The sequence below is a fragment of the Culex quinquefasciatus genome, chromosome 1 (assembly GCF_015732765.1).
Source record: "Culex quinquefasciatus strain JHB chromosome 1, VPISU_Cqui_1.0_pri_paternal, whole genome shotgun sequence".
NCBI lineage: Eukaryota > Metazoa > Arthropoda > Insecta > Diptera > Culicidae > Culex > Culex quinquefasciatus.
Window position 1 is genome coordinate 116,931,035 of NC_051861.1, and position 27,010 is coordinate 116,958,044.

Here is a 27,010-nt window from a genome sequence, read left to right on the forward strand (position 1 = left end):
TGATCTCTCATGCTCATGCTCATGCTCAAAAAAATCCATACCAGTTTTCGAGCTGTCCATACAAAAATGATGTATGAAAATTCAAAAATCTGTAACTTTTGAAGTAATTTTTCGATCGATTTGGTGTCTTCGGCAAAGTTGTAGGTATGGATGAGGACTACACTGAAAAAAATGATACGCGTTAAAAAAAATGTGTTTTTAAATTACACTTTTTGTCCTAAAACTTGATTTGCTAAAAAACACTATTTTTTTTGTTTTAATTTTTAATCAAATGCCAACTTTTCAGAATTATCCAGGTTGCGCAGTACTTTTTGATTGCAAATTTGATTTTAAAGCAAAAATAAAGTTGAAAAATTTTTGCGACCAATATATCGATTTTTTTAAAAAATCTGTATTGATTCAAAATTTCATAACTCGGTCAAAGATTTTTTGCCCATTCTGAAATTTCTGAAAAGTTGGCATTTGATCATTTGATGTCCTCTAAAACATATCAAATAGTAAAAAAAATTGAAAATCAAGTTTTGGTGAGAAAAAGTTGAATTTAAAATCACCAAATTTTTTTTACCGTGTATTATGTTTTTAGTGTAGTCCTTATCCATACCTACAACTTTGCCGAAGACACCAAATCGATCAAAAAGTACCTTCAAAAGATACAGAATTTTGAATTTTCATATATCATTTTTGTAAAGACATCTGCAAAATTTGTATGGAAAATGATATGGACAAACTAATGATGCCAAATGGCTTCTTTGGGCATACCGAAGGCACCAAAAAATTTCAGCTGGTTTAAAAAATATAAAAAATCGAATTACCGAAATCTGAGAGAATTGCTCTAGGGATAATCGAATCACGAACAAAAAAAAATGGCTTTCGTATGTATTTTTTAATTTTCTTGTTTTTAAACATAAATTTTTAATTCTGCGACCCCATTTTAGTCAAATTTGAGTTGTTGATTGCCTATTAAATAATAAAATGCATTTTTTAAACATTGCATCACCGCTATTTTGGCCGCCATCCTAAATTTAAAAATTCTAGATCATTTTAGCGTAGATTAGGGGTCATACCTAAGCTCGACAATAAAAAATGAGACAGCGAAAAAAAAATTTTGTTTCGTAATTCGATTTCACGAAGTGATTTATAAACTTAAAAATTTTCAAAAGTTTAAAAACCATTCCATCTTGTAACGGTTTTTTCAGAAGAGCGGAGATTCAAAAAGAACCACGGCTCTTTTTTTAGGGTCATGGCTCGTTCGCTCTTTTTAGTAAACCGACTCTTTGGGCGGCTCGCTGTTTTTTGCCCACCTCTAGTTATTGCATTCTTTTAAACATAACCAGTTCTTTAAAATTTAGTTGGTTTTGAAAAAAATATTTCAATGAATTTTATATTCTTATAAAACTCTCATCGAAATGTCTTTTTGGCGACACGTCCATCTGCGAAAAGTCTCATTCGGCGAAAGATTCGCTAGGATAACTACATTTTATTTGGAAGGGGATTTTTTTTCAAAAATTACGAAGTTTATCATAGAAATAATTTGAAACACATAAATGAAATCATAAAACTCAACAGTCATTTTAAATAAACAACAAATTCTTGCACATGCGCAACCTCCCAAATTTCGACCACAATCCATAAACTTCTGTCATCGCAACCTGGTATAATTCCACACCCTCCTTCTCCCTCCCCCGTCTGTATGCACCTTGCGCCTGCAAGTATACACACAGTGTCGCCCCTCTGTCTCATTCGAACCCCACTCTCTGACACACACAAAAGAAGAAGAAAAAAGGAGCCCGTCATCGTTTTTTCTCCGTCGCGCAGTTTTCCTCCGTTAAAAAATCGCGAAAAAGCTGAAATTTGCCTTTTTTAACATCGAAAAATGTACAGAAATGTGGTACTTTCGTTGGACGCGCTCGAAAATCCGCGAATAATGTGAAGCTGTGCCTACTTTCGGGCTCGGTCGCCGTGGCCTACCTTCAGGCGTTTTCTTTTTTCTTAAAGTGCGTGCGATTTTCAAAGGGGGGGCGTGTGTGTTGCAGGAAAAATGGGGAAGTGAAATTTTGGTGGGGAGGCGACAATGTAGTGCAAAACAATGAATTTTGGGTGATTTGAAAAAAAAGGGCACGGAAAGAAAACCTTGAGGAAAATTTTGCAGGGGAAAGCACAGGAAAAGAAAGAAACAAAGAGTGCCACGCCACGAAGAAATCGAAGAAGAGGAAGAAGAAGAAGACCACGAAGAAATTTCAATCATGACGGCCAGCAGGGGCGGAGTGCCCTCGACCGCTGGCGGTGGCCTGCTGTTGATGATGTTCTACGGAATCGCTGCCCTGTCCGATCTAGTATGTCGGCTATTTTTGGTGTCTCGAAATTGGGATTAGGGGTTAATCCCCCTAACAGGGGAAAAGACACCTTCTTTCCGGAATCTAATTTCTCCTTTTTTTCTAAGTACATTTTGCATCATTTCTTTTCTTTTTTTTTTTTGAGTTTGTTATATGCCCCCCCCCTTCAACGGTTCACTGAATCGCTGAATCGATGGTGGCCTGCTGTGATGTCCTGTTTTCCGAGGGGGGTAAAATGTGACCAAATTCGACGAAAGACGTCACAACAGCGACACATGTGTGTGTATGTGTGTCCTTTTTTCCTCTCGTTCAGGATTCCCACAGCTTCTGTATTATTCACAGCTGACAATCCATCAACTTTTGGGGTTTGGGATCAATCTGGCGCGGGCATCCCTTGAACCCTGTCACTTTGGGGTTTTTGTCAGGGAAATCGTTTGATTAGGAGGTGAAATATTTAAAATTGCTTGTGGGGATTTGGGAGTCTGTACAGTGTTGCCAGGAATTTTATGTAAAAACAAGCCTTACCCGACAAACTTCGTTCTGCCTTTTTTTTCGTTTGTTGACGTTTTTAGCTTATTCCGCCTCCTGCGATGAAAATTTGTTTTTGCGTAACTTTTTTCATACAATTTGCCGATGTTCCGGAATCGGTTCCAGAGTGGTCAAAGCGTCAATTAGTTAGCGTATAAACCTTCCTTCGGCTTATACGAACCCGACGCAACAAAGAGCACCTCGATCCGACGCTCCGTATTGAACTGATTCGCGTTCGAACAAAACCATCCAAATTTTTTATATATATAGAAGAAGATATTCTTCGCACAAATTTTTTTCACTAAAATTCAGTAATTTAGATTCTACTGAATTCTCAGTTAACTGACATGTGTCACTTTGACAGATAGTTTACTGAAATTTCAGTTAAATGGTTGTCAAAACAACTGAAATTTCAGCAAAAGAAACGTCAATTTTTTTTGCTGAAGATTCAGTAGATTTCTTGTGTCAGTTTGACAGATCATTTGTCAAAATTTGATTTTGCTTGCCGTAAAAAATGTTTCCATTACTGTTTTTTATACCAAACCTAAAACAAAAATAGTTAGCTTTGAGGCATTTGTTATGAACATTTTTCTTACCTTTGTCTATAAATATTACAATTTAAAAAGTACAACACATTTGACAGAGGTTTTTCTCTCGGCAGCATCCAAACAATAAGTCATAAATGACATTTCAGTTTGACAGATATGCAGAAACTGATTTTTCAGCAATGTTTTTGTTGATTGCCGAATTTCAGCTAAAGTGATAATCACTGAATCGCATTCAGTTATTTTTTTTTACTGGAATGGCAATCCAGAATTTGCTGTGATAGTTTTTTTTTTTTTCATTTTTGTATGGACCGTGATCATTTGTAAACACGATTCTTGTCTGGAACCGATTTTCTGTATCAGATTGGCCATTTTTGTGTAATTTCTAGAGCATCATTTGGAATGGCGTTTAACTTTTAAAACTAATGTAGTAAGATAACATGGTTTTAGAGTCTAATATTAGTTTTAACATACACCGATAGAAAGCATGCCAGAGACATTCCTGACTACTTTTTTTTTTATTTTCATGCAAAAGAAATGGAAAGGTCGACATTTTTCGATAAATTAACTATAGCCTCCTTCGAAAGATCTGTCAAACAAAATACTTTCTTTCAAGAAAAGTTAATTTTTTGAAGATTTTTTTCAAGAATCTAATTTAACAATGTTTTATTTAAGAAATTAATTTTAAAATCAAATTTAGAGTTGTAATGCTCGTACAAAACGTCATAATACTCCAAGTTGTGCTCAGAAAAATAAGCTGTATCATTATAATTAATAAAATCACCTATCTAAACTCAATTTTAGCAACCCTGTTGTAATCGTGTTTCAAGCTAATTACAATATTTCAAAAAAAAATCGGCTTCAAACATCAACTGATTGTTGTCAATAGATTCGTCTAACAGAAACTTCATAAATTTTTAGGATTTATCTAAATAATATTTATTCTATCTACAGAGCAATTGGGTCCTAAAATTAAGCTTACACCCAAAATTCAGAGTCGAGATAATCGTTCTCTCAAAATTTATTGAGGGCTCAGTGCCAAAATCGATAGAATAGAGGAGAAAAGCAACTCGCGACAAAATTTTGAGGCTAGGAATTTTGACAGGTATGATTTTCAAAAAGTATTCGCCTCCTTTTCTCACCCATAGAAAACCTAGGAACGAGGTAGTTGTCAAACTAGTCCAAAATGTTAAAGTCACTCACAAAATGAACTTTGAGTGATTTGAGTTCATTTCTGACGTCACGATTTTATCCTCTATAATGGTACCAACTCACACCATCATAACAAATGAGTTCATTCGTTAGTTGAATCAATAAATCTCCAACAAGTGTCATACATCGACTTCTAACTTCTCCTTGGTCACCAAGCTGTGGTGGCCGAGGCAGCTAAGTCATTGGATTGGTTTGTCAAAGGTCTCTGGTTCCATTCCCGTTGTCGACACTTTTGGTTTTTTGTTTGACGGATGAACTTTTTTTGCAAATGAACCTCGAGAGAATAGTTCTATCGCCCATCTCGAGCTGTGTTCTCTGCGTCCGTGAATGGTACCACTATTCTCTCGACTCGAGACCATCATTCTCTCGGACTAGCGCTGCCAGTTTTGGGTGTAGATTTCTGACATTATTGTTCACAACGATTAAGATTATTTTCCTGATTAAACTGACCCTTCGTTTGACCACAAAGGGTTTACAATGGATTTTTAAATCAATTTTGAAAACTTAACTTCGTGTTCATTCTTTTGAGAAAAGGTCCTACTTGACAGCTCGTTTCAAGGGGACCATAGTTGATCCATCGAAAAAATGTTGTCTTGTCAATTTATTTTTTTGGTTTAAGTCGTGTTTTTTATCGTTGTACATAAAAATTGACATAGGGCTTTAGGACCCTATTCTTGTATTTTTATCTGGCTGTCATTTTTTGAGTGCCATTTTGCATCATCAGTTTGTCCTTATTACTTTCCATTCAAATTTGGCAGCACTTCATACAAAAATGTCATATGAAAATTCAAAAATCTTCATCTTTTGAAGAAATGTTTTCCGATTATCCGAAGGTTTGTATGGGACTTCGGATAATCGAATCACGAACAATTTTTTTTCTTATTTTTTATCATCACACTTTTAGCATCAGAATCGAGTTCTGCGACCCCATTTTAGTAAAATTTTAATAGTCGGTTGCGTATTAAATTGAAGAAATGCATTTTTTCAATATTTCATTCCCGCTATCTCGGATTTAAACATTCTAAATCACCTTAGAGTAGTTTGGAGGTTATACTAAAGCTCAACAAAAAAAAAATAATACTCAAAAAAAAATCTTTTTCGTGATTCGATTAGGTATCCAAAGTTTTGATTATCCGAAGTGAAATTTTGCCAAGGCCTTCGGATAATTGAGGCTGGACTGTACACTGAAAATAATTATGTATGGTTTTTTTTGCTGATTTTCAAAGTCAGTACTTTTTGTCAATAAAAATTGATTTACAAAAACATGCCATCTCTACAGATATTCCAGAAAGGGCAAAAATCTGACTTCGTTTCAAAATGTTAAATCTGATTTGCAATAAAAAAGAACACAAATATATTTTTTTTAAATAGTGGCCAGGCTGAGCTAACTTTCGCATTTTCAAACTTTGTTGATAGATGCTGAGATAAAAAATAATCAAATGTGAAAAAGTGTTTTTAGCCCTATCAAAAAGTTATCCTTAATTAATAAATTTCGAATTTATTTTTGTTGAAACAATAAACAAAAACTTTACAAAACTTTACTTTTTTTTTAACATTTTAAATCAGGTCATTAGTTCCCGAGATATTGGAGACCAAAATACGAGGGTTTATTGGGCAACACTGAAAAAAAATATTTTTTTCCTCCATACGAATACAAATCTGGAGTTTTTTTAAAAAGGTCCAATAAACCAAATTTTAAGTTTTTGCCTTTTTGGGTGTTTTTTAATACCCCTGACTCAATGCGGTTTCGAAAACACCCAAAAAGCAAAAACTGGAAATTAAAAAAAAACTCCAGTAATACGAACAATGAGAAAATCTATTTTTTTTTTTAATGGGCAGACATGAGCACCATTCCCAAAAAATTAAAATCGCGACTTATTGATCCTTGCACTGTAGCTTGGATTTTGCCCGCACTTTTGACAACACACGGAGAGACCGGCCAAGGCAAATCTAAGAAATTCTTGGTTAATTTAACTAAAAGTATGGGTTAATTTTTTACACAGCTTTTTTTCAACAATCGATTGTTGATTTTGTTAACTCGAAATTGCTGACCACCAGTAGGTAAAAGTAACTAAAAAAATAGTTAGAATTGCCATTTTTGTTGGTTAAATGACCGAAAAAAAATTCTAGCAGTCGACTGCTAGAATATTTTTTTCAGAAAATTAACTATTTTTTTTGTTTTCAGCTGAAATATTGTTAAATATTCTGTAAAAAACAGGCTGGACAATATTTTTCAACTATTTTTTAACATTTTTTTTTCGTTGTATCAACTGAAATATTTTTGCCTGCAGCAAATTATTAGTGGTTTGTAACAAAACATTTCTTATTTAAACATAATTTATGTTAGTGTCTATATGGGTCATTCCATCTGAAGCGGAACAGCATTTGAAAATTACCCTCTCCGATCCTGCTCAAATTTGGCAGGGCTGTTGATACTATCAAAACATGCAAGAATCCCGAATTTCATCCAAATTGGACCACCTCCTCCGTTTTTGTACCTCCCCAAAAATTCGACTTTTTGGCGATTTTTGAGCAAAACCCCTATTTTCAAACGGCGATGGCTCAGGAACCACAAATCATAGAAGGTCGGTCTTCGACTCAATTTTGAAGGAAATTGGACGAAGAATCCATTTCCGCGATCAAAATTTTGATTAATTTATTTTGTCTACCTGTATTGCGCAATTGAAAACTTTAAACGGCCGTATCTTAAAACACCCCATGTTATTTTTTTAATTTGACCTTACCATCGTATTCCCCGGCCAAATTTACATAAGAATCACTTATTGACAGAAATGAATATGTTTCGTTCCAGAGATATCGAATTTTAAAGTTTTGAGTTTTTGAGATTACCTACATCAGCTTCATTCGCCGCATCTGCTGGAAGCAGTGTTTTGAGATACGGCCGCTTAAAGTTTTCAATTGTGCAATACAGGTAGAAAAAAATAATAAGTCAAAATTTTGATCACGGAAATGGATTCTACGTCCAATTTCCTTTAAAATTGAGTCTAAGACTGACCTTCTATGATTTGTGGTTCCTGAGCTATCGCCATTTGAAAATAGGGGTTTTGCTCAAAAATTGCAAAAAGTCGATTTTTTGGGGAGGTACAAAAATGGAGGGGGTGGTCCGATTTGGATGAAATTCGGGATTCTTGCATGTTTTGATACTATCAACAGCCCTGCCAAATTTGAGCAGGATCGGAGAGGGTAATTTTCAAATTTGCACTTTTTCGTGCACAGTTGAGATGGAATGACCCATATATATTTTCTTTAATTATTTAACGATACAGGCTGGGCCGAATTTCTAGCTATATTTTTAACAAATGTCTGCTTGAATACAGAAAAATATTCGTACATGTAGTCAGTAATTAGCTGTTGTTAGCAATATTTTTATTGAATTTGCAGTTAATTTTGTAATAATGCCTCACAAATTAATTCGTTGTACTTGTATTATTTGTATTTTTTTAATTGTTATTATAAAACATGTTAAGTTTGATTAATGTTTAAAAAAAATTTAATAAAAAAAGCATTTTACAAATTTTGTTAAAAATGTTCAAAAAAGATGTTTAATTTCTCGTAAATTCCTTAAAAGTAGAAACCGAGTAAAATTTTCACCAATTTTTAAGCTTATATTTTTATTATGTTGTATACAATTAAGTGTTTTATTCACTTACCATCACTGTGAAATCATCCGATAAGTCGTCATCATCTACAACGGTCTCATGTTTAGTTATTTTTCTTGTGGTTGGACACACAATTTACACCAAGGTGAACCTTTTGCTGCAAATAGACATATGAAATTTATTATTAATCTAATAAAAAAAATAATTTCGGCTTTAAACTGATAAAAGGAACGTAAATAAATGTAATTATTAACAAGAAATATCAATAATGCTACTTACCAAGTTTGCACTAATTTAACAACTACTTTTGGCAACACACTTTCATTGCATTTGATTCAATTTATTCAACGTACTCCGATTCCTGAAAACAATATTTTGAGTTCTACTTACCAGTTTATTGAGCAGTCTTTTTCAACAGCATTTTTAAAATATTAATATCTTCTTTTGTATATCTTTTATAATTTTTTTTTTTTTTAGACATTTCCCACCATCGAATTTTTATTTTGATATAATGTGTACACATTTCCATGTATTTTATGGTTGATGATTCTGAAAAAATAATGGTTCATTTAAACTGTATCCATCGTAAGCACGAAGGTTCCTGATGATTCAGTTTTCTACTTAAAATCACAATAGATAAAATGTTGTGTAAAATTAAACCCATACTTACTTAGATTAACCAATATTTTGTTAAATTTGCCCGTGCAAGAGTTCGCCCGCATCTTCCTTCCACTGCCCCTCTCTTTCCTCCAAACATTATCATAAAGCCCCCTCGCATCAGAGGTCCCCATTGCGAATGTTCTCGTCTTGCTCTTCACAGTTTATCACCTGCAAAGAAATCATCAACAAACTTACTCACCAATTCCACCTTCACAGTTGCAGCAGTGTGCACTTCGATTTGCCGATTCAACTTAGCCAAATAGTGTGATTTTCACCTTTCACATCCTCTCACTTCATAATTAACAACACAAACTCAACAAATCGACCGCTCTCGTTCGAATCCTGACTTCAAATGACAGACGTAAACAAACCCAAGTTCATCTTTTAAATATTCAACCAATTGTTAATTATATTCAACCAACAAAATTTTTGATTTTCCTAAAACAAAAGCTATCAGTCGAGCACGTTCATTCGAGTTCCGGAAATCTGTTAGCTTTTTGCCTCTAGCATTTTCAACAAACAGGTTATTAAATTATTACTGAATTTTAGTTATTTTAACGGAATATTGGCAGTAACAAGTACGTTTTTGTTAAAATTTACGAAAGTAAAATCAACAATTTTAATTGTTAAAATTTCTGGGCACAGTCTCTCCGTGCAAGAATTTGAAAAACTAGGCATCAATAGTTGTTTATTTACAATTCCAGTCGCAGATTCCACCAAACTGGACATTCGCACTTTAGAATTGCGATTAACAGCTGAAAAACAAGCGAGCAACATCGGCTCGCTTTGATCATTTTTGAGGAAATTCAAAATTTCACAAACAGTTTGACAAGTTGCAAAAGTGCGATCGATAGCAATAATTTAGTGTTAAGTCCAAGTTAGTGGGAATTGCGCAATAAAAAATGCACAAAAATTGCTATAACTTGAAATCGGCACACTTTATCCAAATTTATCTAAGCTCTTTCTGATTGCAAAATAGATTTTACTCTGCCATTTTTTTGTGCTTTTTTATTTTTTTTAACTTGAGTTTTTGAAAAAAAATATTGCTTGGGAATTTTCTAAAAAGATGGCATGGTCCCCAATTTTTTGTTTTGGATATCAATTTTAGGTGACAAAAAGTGATTTTTAATATCAGCATTTTTTCCGTGTATATTTTTTCGGTGTAGTCCTCATTTATACCTCCATGTTTACCGAAACCACTAAATGGATCAACAATTTCCTTCAAAAGATATTTTTTTTTTAATTTTCGCCTGCCATTCTTGTATGGGTAGCTGTCAAATTTGTATGGAAAATGATATCCAAATGATGATGCAAAATGGCTTCTTTGGGCCCGCATGCGGAAGGCACTCAAAAAATGTAATCCGTATAAAAAATGCAAAAGATTCGGGTGGCAACAGTTTTTTCATTGGTTTTTCTCCAAATAAGGTCCTAAAGCCCTATTGCAATTTTTATAAACAACGGTAAAAAAATACACGATTAAAACCATATCTGATCACTTTTTTTTTTCATTCTAATGCAAAAAAATAAATCTACAAGACAATTTTTTTTCGATGGATCAACTATGGACCTTTTGAACGAGCTGTCAAATAGGACCTTTTCTGTCAAGAAGGGCCGAAAAGTATTTTTTTTTAAATTAATTTTAATATCCTTTTTGAAATCCTTTGCGGTTTTAAAATTAGGCTGAAATCGGTGATATTATTGTTTACAACGATAATGCTATTTTTTGCAAGTCCAATGACCCTTTGTACGACCCCAAAGGATTTAACATGGATTTTTAAATCAATTTAAAAAAATAACCTTGACAGCTTGTTCTAAGAGGACCATAGTTGATCCATAAAAAAAGGTTGTCCTGTATTTTTTTTTTTTTTTTCATTAAAATGAAAAAAAGTGATCAGAAATTATTTTTAATCATGTTTTTTACCAGTGTAAACAAAAATTGACATAGAGCTTCAACACTAGCGCGTAAATGGGGGTTTTCCACGTAGATAATTTTGCCCTAAATCGAGCTTTTCTGCCCTTGAACTTCTATCAAATTTCTCACAATACGTAATGTGTAACCTTACATTTATACCCCTCACCTCGCAAAAAGAGTCTCCCCATATCGTACGATACCCAAACCCAAATATCCTTGAAGATGATGTGTATAAAAAAGGAAGAAAAAAAAAGAACAAGAAATGTATGCCATCGAAATTCCACGTGGATAGATAGAATTGAAGTTCGGTTGGGGGTATTTCGATTGCAAAATAAATACACAATTTGAGTCACTCGTTTATTTGACCCAATTATTTTCGGTTCATTTGACAGAGTAATGGATGGGGTTATGTTGATTTTTTTTTTAATGTAATTTTTCAATATTAATTTATTTTAAGGTTAGTCCATAGTGGTCCAACGTTGGTGGCGGTAGTGTGGCACTTAATCAGCTTTTAGTAGCAGCAGCAGCAGCAGAATCAGTACACACATAGACATAGTAGGCCGTAACGGGTGGTGACGACAAACAGTCTGGTGGAAAGTCTGCAGCATGCCATGAATTTCCTTCTGTTTGGGTTAGCAGGACAACCGACGACAACGTGCTGACCACGTGGCAATGTGTGTTTATGTTTCTCTGTGTGTGTGTTGGAGGAGAAAATACTTTTAAGAATGAGTTGTGTGAACAGGAAAGACACTTCAATTTGAAACATCATTAGTGCAATTTGAAAGAGGAAGAAGGTGCTGCAAATCTGTCAAAATTAATCAGCAAATGCATAGAAAAGATTCAGTCGTAAATAGCATTTCTTTTTAAATAATCCAAAATTATTCTCAAAATCTGTAGATTAATTTTTAAAAGCACCGGAATGAAATTAAACGCACAACAAATAATTCAATGTTTTGCTTAAATCCAATGACTCACATCACTCACCTCTTTCATAGAAAAAAAAATCATTCGCAAAAGTCATTCATCATCATAACCTGCAAACTGATTTCACCACGTTATTCCAACATTTAACCTTTTCCATTTGCTATGCTGAACTCTTGCCCCCCGAATGGCTGCAAAAATGATGCACTTTTTGTTCCCTTCTTCTTATTTTTTCCTCCTCCTTCAAAGTGCACCAAAAAGCCCCTAAATGCACACACACACACACCCGAACACAGCCTACCTAGATGACGATGCTGCTGACTGCAGCATTTTTCTTCCAGCGCCTACCGCCACCACCACCACAACCAAAACCAGCAACCAACAATTATAACAACCTTTGATTATGTTGTTTTTTCTTCTCATTTTTTGCATAATGTTCTGGTAGATGGATGTGATTTGACTGCACTGAACTTATTTTTATGGATTACAACACTGACTAGCCTTTTTTTTTACTTTTCCTTTGAACGACTTTTAATGAAGTTATGTTTTATTTTAAATTTTTTGAGCAATTTCCGAAATTTTGTTATTTTTTTTTTGCAAATTTGAGTTTTTTTTAATTTGTGACAGATTAAATTTCTATTACGTCTTCTATTTTCATATCTTATTTATCGCACATAAACATTGATACTTAAAATTTCCTCTGAGTCATTTCACGACAGTTTTAAAGAAATTTGACGTTCTAGTTTCAATTTAAACCCTTTTCAAACGGTGTTTTAACATGTCTGACTAAAATTAAATTTTTGACAATCAAAAAATTTGAAATTGTAGTCTTTTTGACTCTACAAAATTAAAAAATTCGAAAAATTCTTAAAAATTTTAAACATCTTCAAATTTTTTTTTAAAAAATTAAAAAAATTAAAAATCATAAAATAAAAAAAATATTTCTTAAGATAATTAAAATTCCTTGAATTTTAATATTCTTAAAATTTTTAAAATTTGCAAAATTCATAATTTTTTTTAAATTTTACAATTCTTAAATTATTTGAAATTTCTAAAATTCTTAAAATTCTTAAAATTCCTTAAATTCTTAAAATTCTTAAAATTCTTAAAATTCTTAAAATTCTTAAAATTCTTAAAATTTTTAAAATTCTTAAAATTCTTAAAATTCTTAAAATTCTTAAAATTCTTAAAATTCTTAAAATTCTTAAAATTCTTAAAATTCTTAAAATTCTTAAAATTCTTAAAATTCTTAAAAAACTTAAAATTCTTAAAATTCTTAAAATTCTTAAAATTCTTGAAATTCTTAAAATTCTTAAAATTCTTAAAATTCTTAAAATTCTTAAAATTCTTAAAATTCTTAAAATTCTTGAAATTCTTAAAATTCTTAAAATTCTTAAAATTCTTAAAATTCTTAAAATTCTTAAAATTCTTAAAATTCTTAAAATTCTTAAAATTCGTAAAATTATTAAAATTCTTAAAATTTTTAAAATTCTTAAAATTCTTAAAATTCTTAAAATTCTTAAAATTCTTAAAATTTTTAAAATTCTTAAAATTCTTAAAATTCTTAAAATTCTTAAAATTCTTAAAATTCTTAAAATTCTTAAAATTCTTAAAATTCTTAAAATTCTTAAAATTCTTAAAATACTTAAAATTCTTAAAATTCTTAAAATTCTTAAAATTCTTAAAATTCTTGAAATTCTTAAAATTCTTAAAATTCTTAAAATTCTTAAAATTCTTAAAATTCTTAAAATTCTTAAAATTCTTAAAATTCTTAAAATTCTTAAAATTCTTAAAATTCTTAAAATTCTTAAAATTCTTAAAATTCTTAAAATTCTTAAAATTCTTAAAATTCTTAAAATTCTTAAAATTCTTAAAATTCTTAAAATTCTTAAAATTCTTAAAATTCTTAAAATTCTTAAAATTCTTAAAATTCTTAAAATTCTTAAAATTCTTAAAATTCTTAAAATTCTTAAAATTCTTAAAATTCTTAAAATTCTTAAAATTCTTAAAATTCTTAAAATTCTTAAAATTCTTAAAATTCTTAAAATTCTTAAAATTCTTAAAATTCTTAAAATTCTTAAAATTCTTAAAATTCTTAAAATTCTTAAAATTCTTAAAATTCTTAAAATTCTTAAAATTCTTAAAATTCTTAAAATTCTTAAAATTCTTAAAATTCTTAAAATACTTAAAATTCTTAAAATTCTTAAAATTCTTAAAATTCTTAAAATTCTTAAAATTTTAAAATTCTTAAAATTCTTAAAATTCTTAAAATTCTTAAAATTCTTAAAATTCTTAAAATTCTTAAAATTCTTAAAATTCTTAAAATTCTTAAAATTCTTAAAATTCTTAAAATTCTTAAAATTCTTAAAATTCTTAAAATTCTTAAAATTCTTAAAATTCTTAAAATTCTTAAAATTCTTAAAATTCTTAAAATTCTTAAAATTCTTAAAATTCTTAAAATTCTTAAAATTCTTAAAATTCTTAAAATTCTTAAAATTCTTAAAATTCTTAAAATTCTTAAAATTCTTAAAATTCTTAAAATTCTTAAAATTCTTAAAATTCTTAAAATTCTTAAAATTTTAAAATTCTTAAAATTCTTAAAATTCTTAAAATTCTTAAAATTCTTAAAATTCTTAAAATTCTTAAAATTCTTAAAATTCTTAAAATTCTTAAAATTCTTAAAATTCTTAAAATTCTTAAAATTCTTAAAATTCTTAAAATTCTTAAAATTCTTAAAATTCTTAAAATTCTTAAAATTCTTAAAATTCTTAAAATTCTTAAAATTCTTAAAATTCTTAAAATTCTTAAAATTCTTAAAATTCTTAAAATTCTTAAAATTCTTAAAATTCTTAAAATTCTTAAAATTCTTAAAATTCTTAAAATTCTTAAAATTCTTAAAATTCTTAAAATTCTTAAAATTCTTAAAATTCTTAAAATTCTTAAAATTCTTAAAATTCTTAAAATTCTTAAAATTCTTAAAATTCTTGAAATTCTTGAAATTCTTAAAATTCTTAAAATTCTTAAAATTCTTAAAATTCTTAAAATTCTTAAAATTCTCAAAGTTCTTAAAATTCTTAAAATTTTTAAAATTTTAAAAAAAAAAAAATTATTTAAATACAACAGAAAATAAAATTCTTAAAATTAAAAAATAATCTTAAAATTCTTCAGAATTTTTAAAAAATTAACATTAATATATAAAAAAAAATATTATTGGAATTTTTAAAATTCTTAAAGTTTATCAAATTCTTAAAATATTATTTTTTTTAATTTCACATTATTTAAATTTTTTAAAATTAAAATTTCTTTTTTATTAATTTTATGATTTTTTTTAATGATCTTACAATACTAAAATATTTTAAAAGTCTTGAATTTCTCAAAAATTTTATAATACAAAAAAAAATTCATTTTTTTTCAAATTTAAAAAAAAACCTTAAGTTATTATGATTCTTAAAAATTTTAAAATTACTTAAAAAAAATAAAATTTGTATAATCTTTAAAATGTCTACATAATTTTTTTTAATGATGATTTTTAAAATTCTTAGAACTTTTTAATTTTTTTATTTATTAATTTTTTTAATGATCTTACAGATCTTAATTTTTATTAAATTATAAAAAATCTTAAAATACAAAAAAAAATCTTAAAAATGATTCAAACAAAAAAAATCTTAAAATTTTAAAAATTCCTTAAATTTTAAAAACGTTTTAAATTTTTGAAATTTTTACATTTATTTTTTTTTAAATGTTACATTAGAAATTCAAATTTTTAAAAATTTCACATTGGAAATGAAAATCGTAATGATCCTAAAATTCTTTTTTTAAGGTTTTAATGATCTTAAAATTCACAAAATTAAATAAAAAATCTTAAAATTCTGAAAATCTCAAAAACAAATTTTAAATTCTTTTTAATATTCTTAAAAATCTAAAAAAATCAAAAACTCATAAAATTTTTGAAATTGTCAATCTTATTGAACAAGTTTTCTAGGTTGATTATAGATGACGGCCGTTAGTTACGTACTTTTTCCAAGGATCTTATTGATTTACTTTACTTAACATTTCTAAGCTAAGTGACTGTAGATAGGCCAAAAAACGCAACAACCGATTCCGTGTACGTATCGGTTGTTGCGTTCGAAACGGAATACGTAAACGATTCGAATTGAATTCCGTTTCAGAATTCCGATGAGCTGACTGGGTAAAAGCGAAGGATTCAAAAAAAATGAAATTTAAAATAGCCAAGCCTCCAAGAAAGCCTAAAAAATAAGCTTTAAACAATTTCACATTCCCAAATTTAAAAATTTCAAAACTGAGGTCGCTTTGGCTGTCAAAGCGTAGTCTTCTGACGTCCGTTGTCAAAACCTCAGTCAAAGTTGTTAAGCTCTTGCAAGCAGTGACATAACCAAACTTTTTGATACACTCAGCAAACGTCAAATCAGTACGAATTTGATGCCAGTTCATTTGATCTCTTCCGAAAAAGATCCGGATGCAAATTTGTTTTGACATTTCTCTATCGAAGAAGTTCATCATTCTTGTTTTTGTTTACATTAAATTTGAGTAAAAACTAGGCTTTTCTTAACGTCGTGGAATGACTCTTTAAGATATCTTAACTTCCATTTCTAACCTCAATCTTTTCCCTCCCTCCCCCCACCAGGTGGCGGCCCGGTTCTGCGAGGGTGGCCACCGCTGCCTACCCCCGAAGGAATGCTGCGCCCAGGGCTGCTGCTACCTGTACGCACCGCCCAGTGCCCCGCGGACGCCGACCCCGGCCACCGACCACGTGCTGAATCTGTTCTTCATCAACCACTGGTACTTCTGGTGCTTCCTGCTGGCGATCGTGCTGGCGCTGCTCTGTGCCTGTTCCCTGTGGAAGAAACGCCGCCAGCTGTGCGGCTGGGGTTCCCCGGGCCATCACTCGCAGTCGGAGGGCGATTCGGCCGGGTCGTGTTACGCGCCGCCGCAGTACAGCCGGTGCAACTCGTTCCACATCCACGCGCCGCCGCCGTACACTGAGGTCACGTCGAAACCGGATTTGTACCCGCTGGTGTTTAGCTATACTGGTGGTGGGGACACCGGGAAGAGCGGGAACCATGGCGGAGCGAACTACCTGATGGTGCAGTACTTCCGGAACTACATTGTCCGCCCGGTCGGGTCAATGTCCGGGACGAGCACGGTGGACTCGCTCAGCTCCAGCTTCATCTGTACGGCGAACGAGGCGAACACGCTGGTTCCACCGCCGTACTCGCGGGCGGCCAGTCCCGACCTGTCGGCGATGTCGGTCCGGAACTATGGGGGGATGCCTCGGTCTGCATCGCAGCAGGCGTGTACGTTCGAGGGGACGACCGCCAGCCATCGACCCAACTCGGTTCCCAACTCCAACTACTACGGCGTGGGATTTTTGGGGGCGAACGGAATTGTCCTGCGGACGTCCGAGAGTGTCCAGTTCAACAACGGGCACAGCAGTCACAACAACAGCGGCGAAGGAAGTGGCGAGCAGTCGGCCAGTTCGGCGCAGATGTCCGGCTCGCAGAGTGACCACTACCGGTTCAGTGTACATAACAGCAGTAGAGACAACAACAATAGCTGTAGCGCCGTAAGCGAAGCTTCCAACCCGATGATCTACTCGCAGCGGGAGCAGCTTCCGCAGCAGCAGACGGCACAATCCAGCCGGAACGGCTCGATCGAGGGAAGTCTGAACGGTGCCCAGCCGACGGCACAATCGCAGCTGAGCGAGCACAACAACAGCACAACCGGCGCGGCCAACATCTACAGCTCGTGCGGTTCGATTGGCGGCATCTCGATAACGATTCCGGCCAACTCGGAGCACGAGTACCAGGATCTGAACGCGCTACGGCGCAGCCTGGAGACGTGCTGCCAGATTCTGCAACAGCAGCAGAAGCAGGCCCAGTTCCAAGCGCACCATCAACCTTCTTCCGGTTTCACGGCCAACAGCGAAGACTCGCCCATAAACGTCGAGCTGGCGAAGCGATTCGAAGGCCTGCGCAGCTCGTACATCGGATCCAACACCGGCTCGAACGTGTCCTCGCTGGCGAACCTCGGAACGCCAGACTCTCCACCCCGAGCCACAAGCCCAACGGTGGAAGTGCGCGAACTGCTCGAGCAGATCCGCCAGCTGCAGAACATCAGCGCGACGAACAGCACCAGCGAAGGGATCATCATCATCAACCCGCAACCTCCCCCGGGACCATCCACAAACGCCTCCAACGGCTCGATCAACGTCAGCAGCGTTGCGACGGCACCGACCGCCGGCACCAGCCACATCCGGCGACCTTCCTCGCTGATCAGCAAGAAAAAGTTCTTCTGCAAGGCACCCTCGCAGGGATCCTCGCTCGGTGGCCACAAAGCCATGTACATCCCGATCTCGTCGAACCAGAACCAGGGACCTGCGGCGGCGCCGGGTCGCTCCCTGCGGAGTCCCTCGGCGGTGGCCAGCGCAGCCGCAGCTGGACTGCTGAGCCGGGGCCGAAGCCGCTGCAGCTGGATGTCCAAATCGGCGCCGACCACGCCGGGAACGGCCCTTCCGCCGGGTGGGTCCGGAACTGGGGCAATCGGGGACAACAGCCCGCTGCTGCTGAACGAGCAGGACGAGGATGGCGAGCAGAACGTGTAAAGCGAGTTTCAACCAAGTAGGCTGGAATCCCACGATCCGGCAACAAATTTGTATGGTTTGACGTTTGCTGAGGGTGCCGAAAAGTTTGGTTATGTCACTGCTTGAAAAAGAGGAACATTCCGCAAATCAACTTCCTGAAAACTGCTTGGTTTATGTCTCTACAATATAAATAAAACGAACCTGCTACCCAAAAGTCTGTCGAAAAGCGGCACAAATTCTTCAAAACCACGTCCGATGCGCTTCGCAGCTGTCAAATGACTGAAGAGCCGAATGCAACAACTGTCAAAATTTCGCTTCGCGTGATACACGTTCAACTTAGAATGCACCATTTTTGTGTTTGCGCAAACATTTTTGATAAAAACTTTTTTTAAAAAATTTGGGTTGAAAATATGACACAAAAAAGTTCCAAATCACAAAAAAAAATCAAGCAAAAAAATAATAATTTCATATAAAATCAAGCAAAACAATGTTAAGTCCTGTTACATTGTTTTGCATGAAATGTCAGATTGCAGAATGAACAACCACTACAACAGCGTAAATATTAACTACACTTGCATGCAAAATCACTTATTTTTCGTCAGAATAAAACTAACCCAAAAATGAGTAATCGAACAATTTGTAAGATTTGGGTTAAATTCAAAATTTCAAAAAATTGACATTTAGCCTCAAGATTTTGACGAAATCTGATTGATTTTGAACGTGTGTATGCAATATTAACAACAGATTCCCAATCAACGCGACAGAACAACGCATTTTACTAATAGTAATACAGTAGAAACAACAACAAAAAACTAGTAAACTTAACTAAAGACAAAGAATCAAATCACACCAACACTCTCACAACCAAAAAAAACAGCAAGGCGAACTAAAAACACACACAATAAACAAAAACTGTGAACGCAAAAAGAGAACCAGTTAGCTTATAGTTTCCTACAAAAACAAAAGCAAAGAAACGAAACGCAAACGGCTTAACACTAACACAAGCAAAAACCCAAAACAAAAGGTAAACAATCGAAACCATAATAACGCAATAGAGCAAAGAGCTGCAGCTGCAACCAACCAGATTTACACATTTAAATTTAGTAGTTTGATAGAAGCGCACGCAAACATTCACAACCAGACGACTTAAAAAAGTAAACAAGCGATTAAATATTTGAAGAAAACAAAAAACAAAAGTGAATGGGACGAAATGATTTAAAAACACACAGTAAAAGATGCCTTTTCACCGTAAAATATAGTAATAAAGAAGAAAATAAATAAAAAGCAGAAATCATAGTAAACAGAGAAGGTCGTAAATCGGGGTGAACTTAAAAATTTATATTGTATCTAAAAGTAGTGGAAAATCTTGAGATTAAACAAGCGGCAAGATATTTAGGTGTATTAGTTAGATGTACTTGTACAAAGTAAGCACACACAAACACACAGACACACATTTGAGGGCAGGCTGAACGGAGCCTACTTTGATCGTTTATCGATTCTGACATTAAGTACTTAGTTCAATGTAATCAAGTAAGGCGAATAACACACTCATTCAGAATTACTCAGTTTTCATCAAAATCGAACCTTCTCAGAAATGTGTAATGGGAGCAAATGTCAGATTTTGGAGAATTTCACTCAAGTTTGAATTCTGAATTCTGAGTGAAAATCACTGAAATCTGACATTTGCCATTTTTACTCATTTTTGAGTAGGTTCGGTTTAGGCGAAAATTGAGTGATTTTGAATGTGTGTAACTCACACAGAAACACTCGCAACTATACATCAGCGCGGACTTGTATTATATTGAATAACTCTTACTATTTAACTAAAACACAACAAGTTACCATATCTTTTTGTCCTGTTTTTCATGCGAGATTTCTATATTAGACTAATTTGGTTACCATGTAAAAATCTATCGCCCTACTATGCGTGCTAAGAACACTCTAAAAAGGAATTATTAATGTTCTGAAATATACGTTTAAAACACTTTAATTTAGTATCGCTGAGTTGACGTCAAAACTGAACCTACTCAGGAATGAGTAAATTGAACAAATTTCAGATTGGATAAATTTAACTTAAATTTTGAGTTAATTTCACACAATCTGACATTTAGCGTTTTACTAATTTTTGAGTTAGTTAGTTTTAACGAAAACTGAGTAATTTTTAATGTTCGTTAGAATATCGATGAAAATGCACAACTTTCGATTGAAATTTGTTTAAACTAGTCAAAAACTTGGCTCCTTTGACCAATTTAATGATTTTCCAACACCCAGCCAATGATAACAAAGTTTATTTCCAAAGTGAAATGTAAGCTTAGTCCGAAAAACACAATTAAGTGAAGCTGACTTGGAGCCCCCCAGCAATTACGGAAGATTAGCTGACTAAAGCTGATAAACCAACTCGTTTTTTTTTCGTTACTGATAACAACAAAACGAAAAATATGTCGCCATCGGAAATTAGGTTAAATTTAAGTATTCTATCCGTTTGACAATTTGCGCGTGGCAACGGGCAAATCTAAAGTGCAATAACGTTTATCTACTAAAAAAATATACTTTAGAAATCGTGTTGTTTTACTGCTATGTTGATGTAAATATAAAATAAACAAACCAAACTGTCACTTTCTACGCGCTGAAACAGTCGGCAACAAGGACCGGCAACCAAACAATAACAAGATAACTTATTTTTGGGTTCACTTCACCCCCAACGGTGCATTGTTTTGGTCGAACCATAATCTGCTTATCAGTTTCAGACCAATCCGCTACCCAAATAAAAGTTGTGCTTATTTTTAGAGAAAGATGTTGTTTTTTCCCGCACACAAACACAAAAACTCACGTAAACACACACTCGGTAAACAATGGCAGAAAGGACATTCTTGCGACATTAAACAAAAAGCAGCAAAACAGAAAGTAACCAAAGTTTGATGTTTGAATTGAGAATAAGCAGGCGGAAGAACAAGTGGCGTTGAGAAATCAATAAAAATTCTTTGAGATGAAAAACTCTTTGTTTTGTTTACACAGTTTCCGAAATGTCACATTTGCCATAATGGGGGTTGCTTCCCAAGGGTAAACAAACCATTATGATGACGCTCGTAACGATTCAAATCATTTCCAAGATCTGATAGGGTAATTTGCTCAGAAAATGCTTCGATGACCTACGCCATTGTATTCTAACCTCAAACAACTAATGAAAACGTGATTAAATAACGCCAACTATCAAGATTTGACGTCTCTAGCCGGTCTAACCGGCAACGAGTGACGAAATCACCCAACCAAAACAAATCCGCCGGGACGCGCTTATCAGCAGTGAGAGTTCACTCGACTGTCATTCAGTTATCATTTGATTTACACTGCACTGCAGTGCGCAGATGAGTGCAGCGCACTTAGTGTCGCTTGTTCCATAGAAAAAGGTGAGCTGACGAAGAATAATCAGCTGCGGAGCAGCTGCTGACGTGCACAGTTGACGTAAATGTCATTTTAGTTTGGAAACGTCAGTTTGATCTACATCGAACCTTGTTGTCGGCCCTACACGCAGTCATCACGACAATTTTCTGACTGGGTCGGGTCGCCTTTTTCACTCGAAACGTCAAACTGACGTTTGCGACAAGCCAGCACTACAATGACAGGTTATAGCTACCCTGTTAGACTGAAGTCCCGCGGTCGTGCAATTCGAAGCGTTATCTACTCAAAATCGATTGAGTCCTGCCATTTTCGAGCGTTTGTCGAGCGTTTTGATCGAATGTCAAAGGCGACATTTGCAGTTCTTGTTTATAATAGTAGGCGTCGTAATTTGATGACAGTTCAATTTGTTCAAGCCCATTTTTTCACTTGTGAAAATTCATATTTTTTTAGTAAAATTAGTGAAATTTCTGCTGATTAGTGGGTGGCTACAGTGTGATTAAACATTTTTTAAAGGGCAATGAAGTTTTGCCAGCAGAAGGAATTCACGGTGCTTGGAAAATATGGTCAAGATGTGTGATTTGACGCAGAACCGCACAACCCAAGTGGCCATCAACGAGAAACAAAGAACCATCAGCCGGTACACTGGGTAAGAATTTTTCAAATCAACCATCTATTTGTGTCTAATTTTCTGTCAATTTCATTTTTCAGGCTTTGATTTCTATTTCACGTTTTCCACCAAGAAACCAGTGTCGATTCAAGTGTCTTGTTATTATAAATAATCAGAGAGAGTTCAATAAAAATAAAACGCTTTTAAATAAATAAATAAAACCTTTTTCCATTACAAAATCAAAAAAGCCGAAATATGTACGTCAGATAATGGCAGGACATTCTAAATAACAAAGGCGCCCGAAAAGGGCCCGACGACGGCCCGTCAACATCGATTTTCTCAAACGTCGATTTCGACGATCGTCGGACAAAGTGTTGCATATACGCACGAAAAGGGCCCGAATTCCGTCGGACAAACCGACGGAATTCGGGCCGTTTTGTCGAGCCGTCCGGCGGTTTTCGGGCCGTTGTCGGCCCGGTCCGTCTGTCAGGGTAGGGATCGCGACGCCGGGCACGGAGGCCGGTTGTGATGTTGATAAGAGTCCCGTCGCGTCCCGTCCATGTGGGGACCAAGACCTACTTTGATTAAGCGGTCGGGCGACGGACGTCGAGGTGACTCTTCTAAGATTAGCGCATGCTTTGATCGGACGTTGCCATAATGGTGGCGGCGACGGCTGGTTTGCTATAATAATGGCGTTTAACACGTTTAAGGTGATTTGATTGAGTCGCGTGAGTTTAAAATGATTTGCTCGTGAGCTGAGAGAGTAACTGAGGCAAGCGGGGCAGATTTATGTCTCCATTGTTGGAGGTTTTGCTTTTTTATTTGTTGTTGTCTGATGGCGGGTCTATCTCGATTGTGTGGTTGGTAACACAAGTGGAGAATTTATTCTGAATCATTCAGATTGTACAGGTGCGAGGGTCTCGTGGCGCAGGGGTAGCGGCTTCGGCTGCCGATCCCGATGATGCTATGAGACGCGGGTTCGATTCCCGCCTTATCCACTGAGCTTCTATCGGATGGTGAAGTAAAACGTCGGTCCCGGTTTCTCCTGTCTCGTCAGAGGCGCTGGAGCAGAAATCCCACGTTAGAGGAAGGCCATGCCCCGGGGGGCGTAGTGCCAATAGTTTCGTTTTTTTTTCGTTTTAGGTGCGAGCAATTGCTGATGGATGTTGTTTCCGAAACGAGCAATATAAAATCAATTTCGATTTGGTTTATTGGGTTTTTATAAGCTTTGGTATCAAATTAGTACTATAACTGATTACATTGACAACAAAATTAATAACAAAAATACAAAAATACAAAAATACAAAAATACAAAAATACAAAAATACAAAAATACAAAAATACAAAAATACAAAAATACAAAAATACAAAAATACAAAAATACAAAAATACAAAAATACAAAAATACAAAAATACAAAAATACAAAATACAAAAATACAAAAATACAAAAATACAAAAAAAAATACAAAAATACAAAAATACAAAAATACAAAAATACAAAAATACAAAAATACAAAAATACAAAAATACAAAAATACAAAAATACAAAAATACAAAAATACAAAAATACAAAAATACAAAAATACAAAAATACAAAAATACAAAAATACAAAATACAAAAATACAAAATACAAAAATAAAAAATACAAAAATACAAAAATACAAAAATACAAAATACAAAAATACAAAATACAAAAATACAAAATACAAAAATACAAAAATACAAAAATACAAAAATACAAAAATACAAAAATACAAAATACAAAATACAAAAATACAAAAATACAAAAATACAAAAATACAAAAATACAAAAATACAAAAATACAAAAATACAAAAATACAAAAATACAAAAATACAAAAATACAAAAATACAAAAATACAAAAATACAAAATACAAAAATACAAAAATACAAAAATACAAAAATACAAAAATACAAAAATACAAAAATACAAAAATACAAAAATACAAAAATACAAAAATACAAAAATACAAAATACAAAAATACAAAAATACAAAAATACAAAAATACAAAAATACAAAAATACAAAAATACAAAATACAAAAATACAAAAATACAAAAATACAAAAATACAAAAATACAAAAATAAAAACAAAATACCAAAATAAAAAATACAAAAATAAAAAAAAAATACAAAAATACAAAAATACAAAAATACAAAAATACAAAATACAAAAATACAAAATACAAAAATACAAAAATACAAAAATACAAAAATACAAAATACAAAAATACAAAAATACAAAAATACAAAAATACAAAATACAAAATACAAAAATACAAAAATACAAAAATACAAAATACAAAAATACAAAAATACAAAAATACAAAAATACAAAAATACAAAATACAAAAATACAAAAATACAAAAATACAAAATACAAAATACAAAATACAAAAATACAAAAATACAAAAATACAAAAATACAAAAATACAAAAATACAAAAATACAAAAATACAAAATACAAAAATACAAAAATACAAAAATACAAAAATACAAAATACAAAATACAAAAATACAAAATACAAAAATACAAAAATACAAAAATACAAAAATACAAAAATACAAAATACAAAAATACAAAAATACAAAAATACAAAAATACAAAATACAAAATACAAAAATACAAAAATACAAAATACAAAATACAAAAATACAAAAATACAAAAATACAAAAATACAAAAATACAAAAATACAAAAATACAAAAATACAAAAATACAAAAATACAAAAATACAAAAATACAAAAATACAATAATACAATAATACAAAAATACAAAAATACAAAAAAAAATAAATAAAAAAAATATAAAAAAATGACCAAATTGACAAAATTGACAAAACTGACAAAACTGACAAAATTGACAAAATTGACAAAATTGACAAAATTGACAAAATTGACAAAATTGACAAAATTGACAAAATTGACAAAATTGACAAAATTGACAAAATTGACAAAATTGACAAAATTGACAAAATTGACAAAATTGACAAAATTGACAAAATTGACAAAATTGACAAAATTGACAAAATTGACAAAATTGACAAAATTGACAAAATTGACAAAATTGACAAAACTGACAAAATTGACAAAATTGACAAAATTGACAAAATTGACAAAATTGACAAAATTGACAAAATTGACAAAATTGACAAAATTTACAAAATTGACAAAATTGACGAAATTGTCAATTTTGTCAAGTTTGTTATTATTGTCAATTTTGACAAAATTTTTGTCGAGTTAGTAATTTTTGACAATTTTTTTGTCAAGTTTGTAATTTTTATCAATTTTGTCAAGTTTGTAACTTTTGTCAATTTTGACAATTTTTTTGTCAAGTTTGTATTTTTTGTCAATTTTGACAATTTTGTCAAGTTTGTATTTTTTGTCAATTTTGTCAAGTTTGTATTTTTTGTCAATTTTGACAATTATGTCAAGTTTGTAATTTTAGTCAATTTTGTATTTTTTGTCAATTTTGACAAAATTTTTGTCAATTTTGTTAATTTTATCAATTTTGTCAATTTTGTCAATTTTGTCAATTTTATCAATTTTGTAAATTTTGTCAATTTTGTCATTTTTTTCAATTTTGTCAATTTTGTCAATTTTGTCAATTTTGTGAATTTTGTGAATTTTGTGAATTTTGTGAATTTTGTCAATTTTGTCAATTTTGTCAATTTTGTCAATTTTGTCAATTTTGTCAATTTTTGTCAATTTGTCAATTTGTCAATTTTGACAAAAATTTTGTCAAGTTTGTAATTTTTGTCAATTTTGTAATTTTTGTCAATTTTGTAATTTTTGTCAATTTTGATTTTTTTTTTGTAAGTTTTTTCAAGTTTGTAATTTTTGTCAATATTGTCAATTTTTTAATTTTTGTCAATTTTGACAAAAAATTTGTCAATTTTGTAATTTTTGTCAATTTTGTAATTTTTGTCAATTTTGAAATTTGTTTTACCAATTTTATCAAGTATGTAATATTTATGAATTTTTAAATTTTTGTCAATTTTGTAATTTTTGTCAATTTTGACAAATTTTTTGTCAAGTTTGTAATTTTTGTCAATTTTGCCAACTTTTTAATTTTTGGCAATTTTGACAATTTTGTTAAGATTGTAGTTTTTGTCAATTTTGTAACTTTTGACAATTTTGACAAATTTTTTGTCAATTTGGTATTTTTGTCAATTTTGTCAATTTTATCAATTTTGCCAATTTTGTCAAGTTTGTAATTCTTGTCAATTTTGACAATTTTATTTGACAATTTTGTCAATTTTGATAAAAATTTTGTCAAGTTTGTAATTTGTCAATTTTTTTTTTTGTCAATTTTGTAATTTTTGTCAATTTGGATATTTTTTTTTTGTCAATTTTGTAATTTTTGTCAATTTTGACAAATTTTTTGTCAAGTTTGTAATTCTTGTCAATTTTGATTTTTTTTGTCAATTTTAACAACATTTTTATCAATTTTGTCAGTTTTGTAATTTTTGTCAATTTGGACATTTTTTTTTGTCAATTTTGTCAAGTTTGTTATTTTTTGTCAATATTGTCAATTTTTTAATTTTTGTCAATTTTGACAAAATTTTTGTCAATTTTGTAATTTTGACAAAAATTTTGTCAAGTTTAAATTTTTTGTTAATTTTGTAATTTTTGTCAATTTTGACATT

At 32.2% G+C, this 27,010-nt stretch overlaps 1 protein-coding gene and 1 long non-coding RNA gene across 3 annotated transcripts; both read left to right on the plus strand.

Moving 5' to 3' along the window:
* The first annotated feature begins 1,758 nt into the window (after positions 1 to 1,758).
* On the plus strand, positions 1,759 to 21,326 carry LOC6051501. Of its 2 annotated transcripts, none has more exons than XM_038248495.1 (2): positions 1,759 to 2,333; positions 16,377 to 21,326. In XM_038248495.1, the coding sequence occupies exons 1-2, from the start codon at positions 2,244 to 2,246 to the stop codon at positions 18,351 to 18,353; spliced, it is 2,067 nt and encodes a 688-aa protein (XP_038104423.1). In that variant the 5' UTR covers positions 1,759 to 2,243; the 3' UTR covers positions 18,354 to 21,326. The 2 variants fall into 2 exon arrangements, with proteins under 2 accessions (XP_038104423.1, XP_038104424.1); XM_038248496.1 differs by lacking the exon at positions 1,759 to 2,333 and adding an exon at positions 11,511 to 11,656.
* Positions 21,327 to 22,014: 688 nt separating this feature from the next.
* LOC119765292 lies at positions 22,015 to 22,551 on the plus strand. Its single transcript, XR_005276624.1, has 2 exons — positions 22,015 to 22,374; positions 22,437 to 22,551. It is a non-coding gene; the product is annotated as an uncharacterized LOC119765292 (long non-coding RNA).
* The last annotated feature ends 4,459 nt before the right edge of the window (positions 22,552 to 27,010 follow it).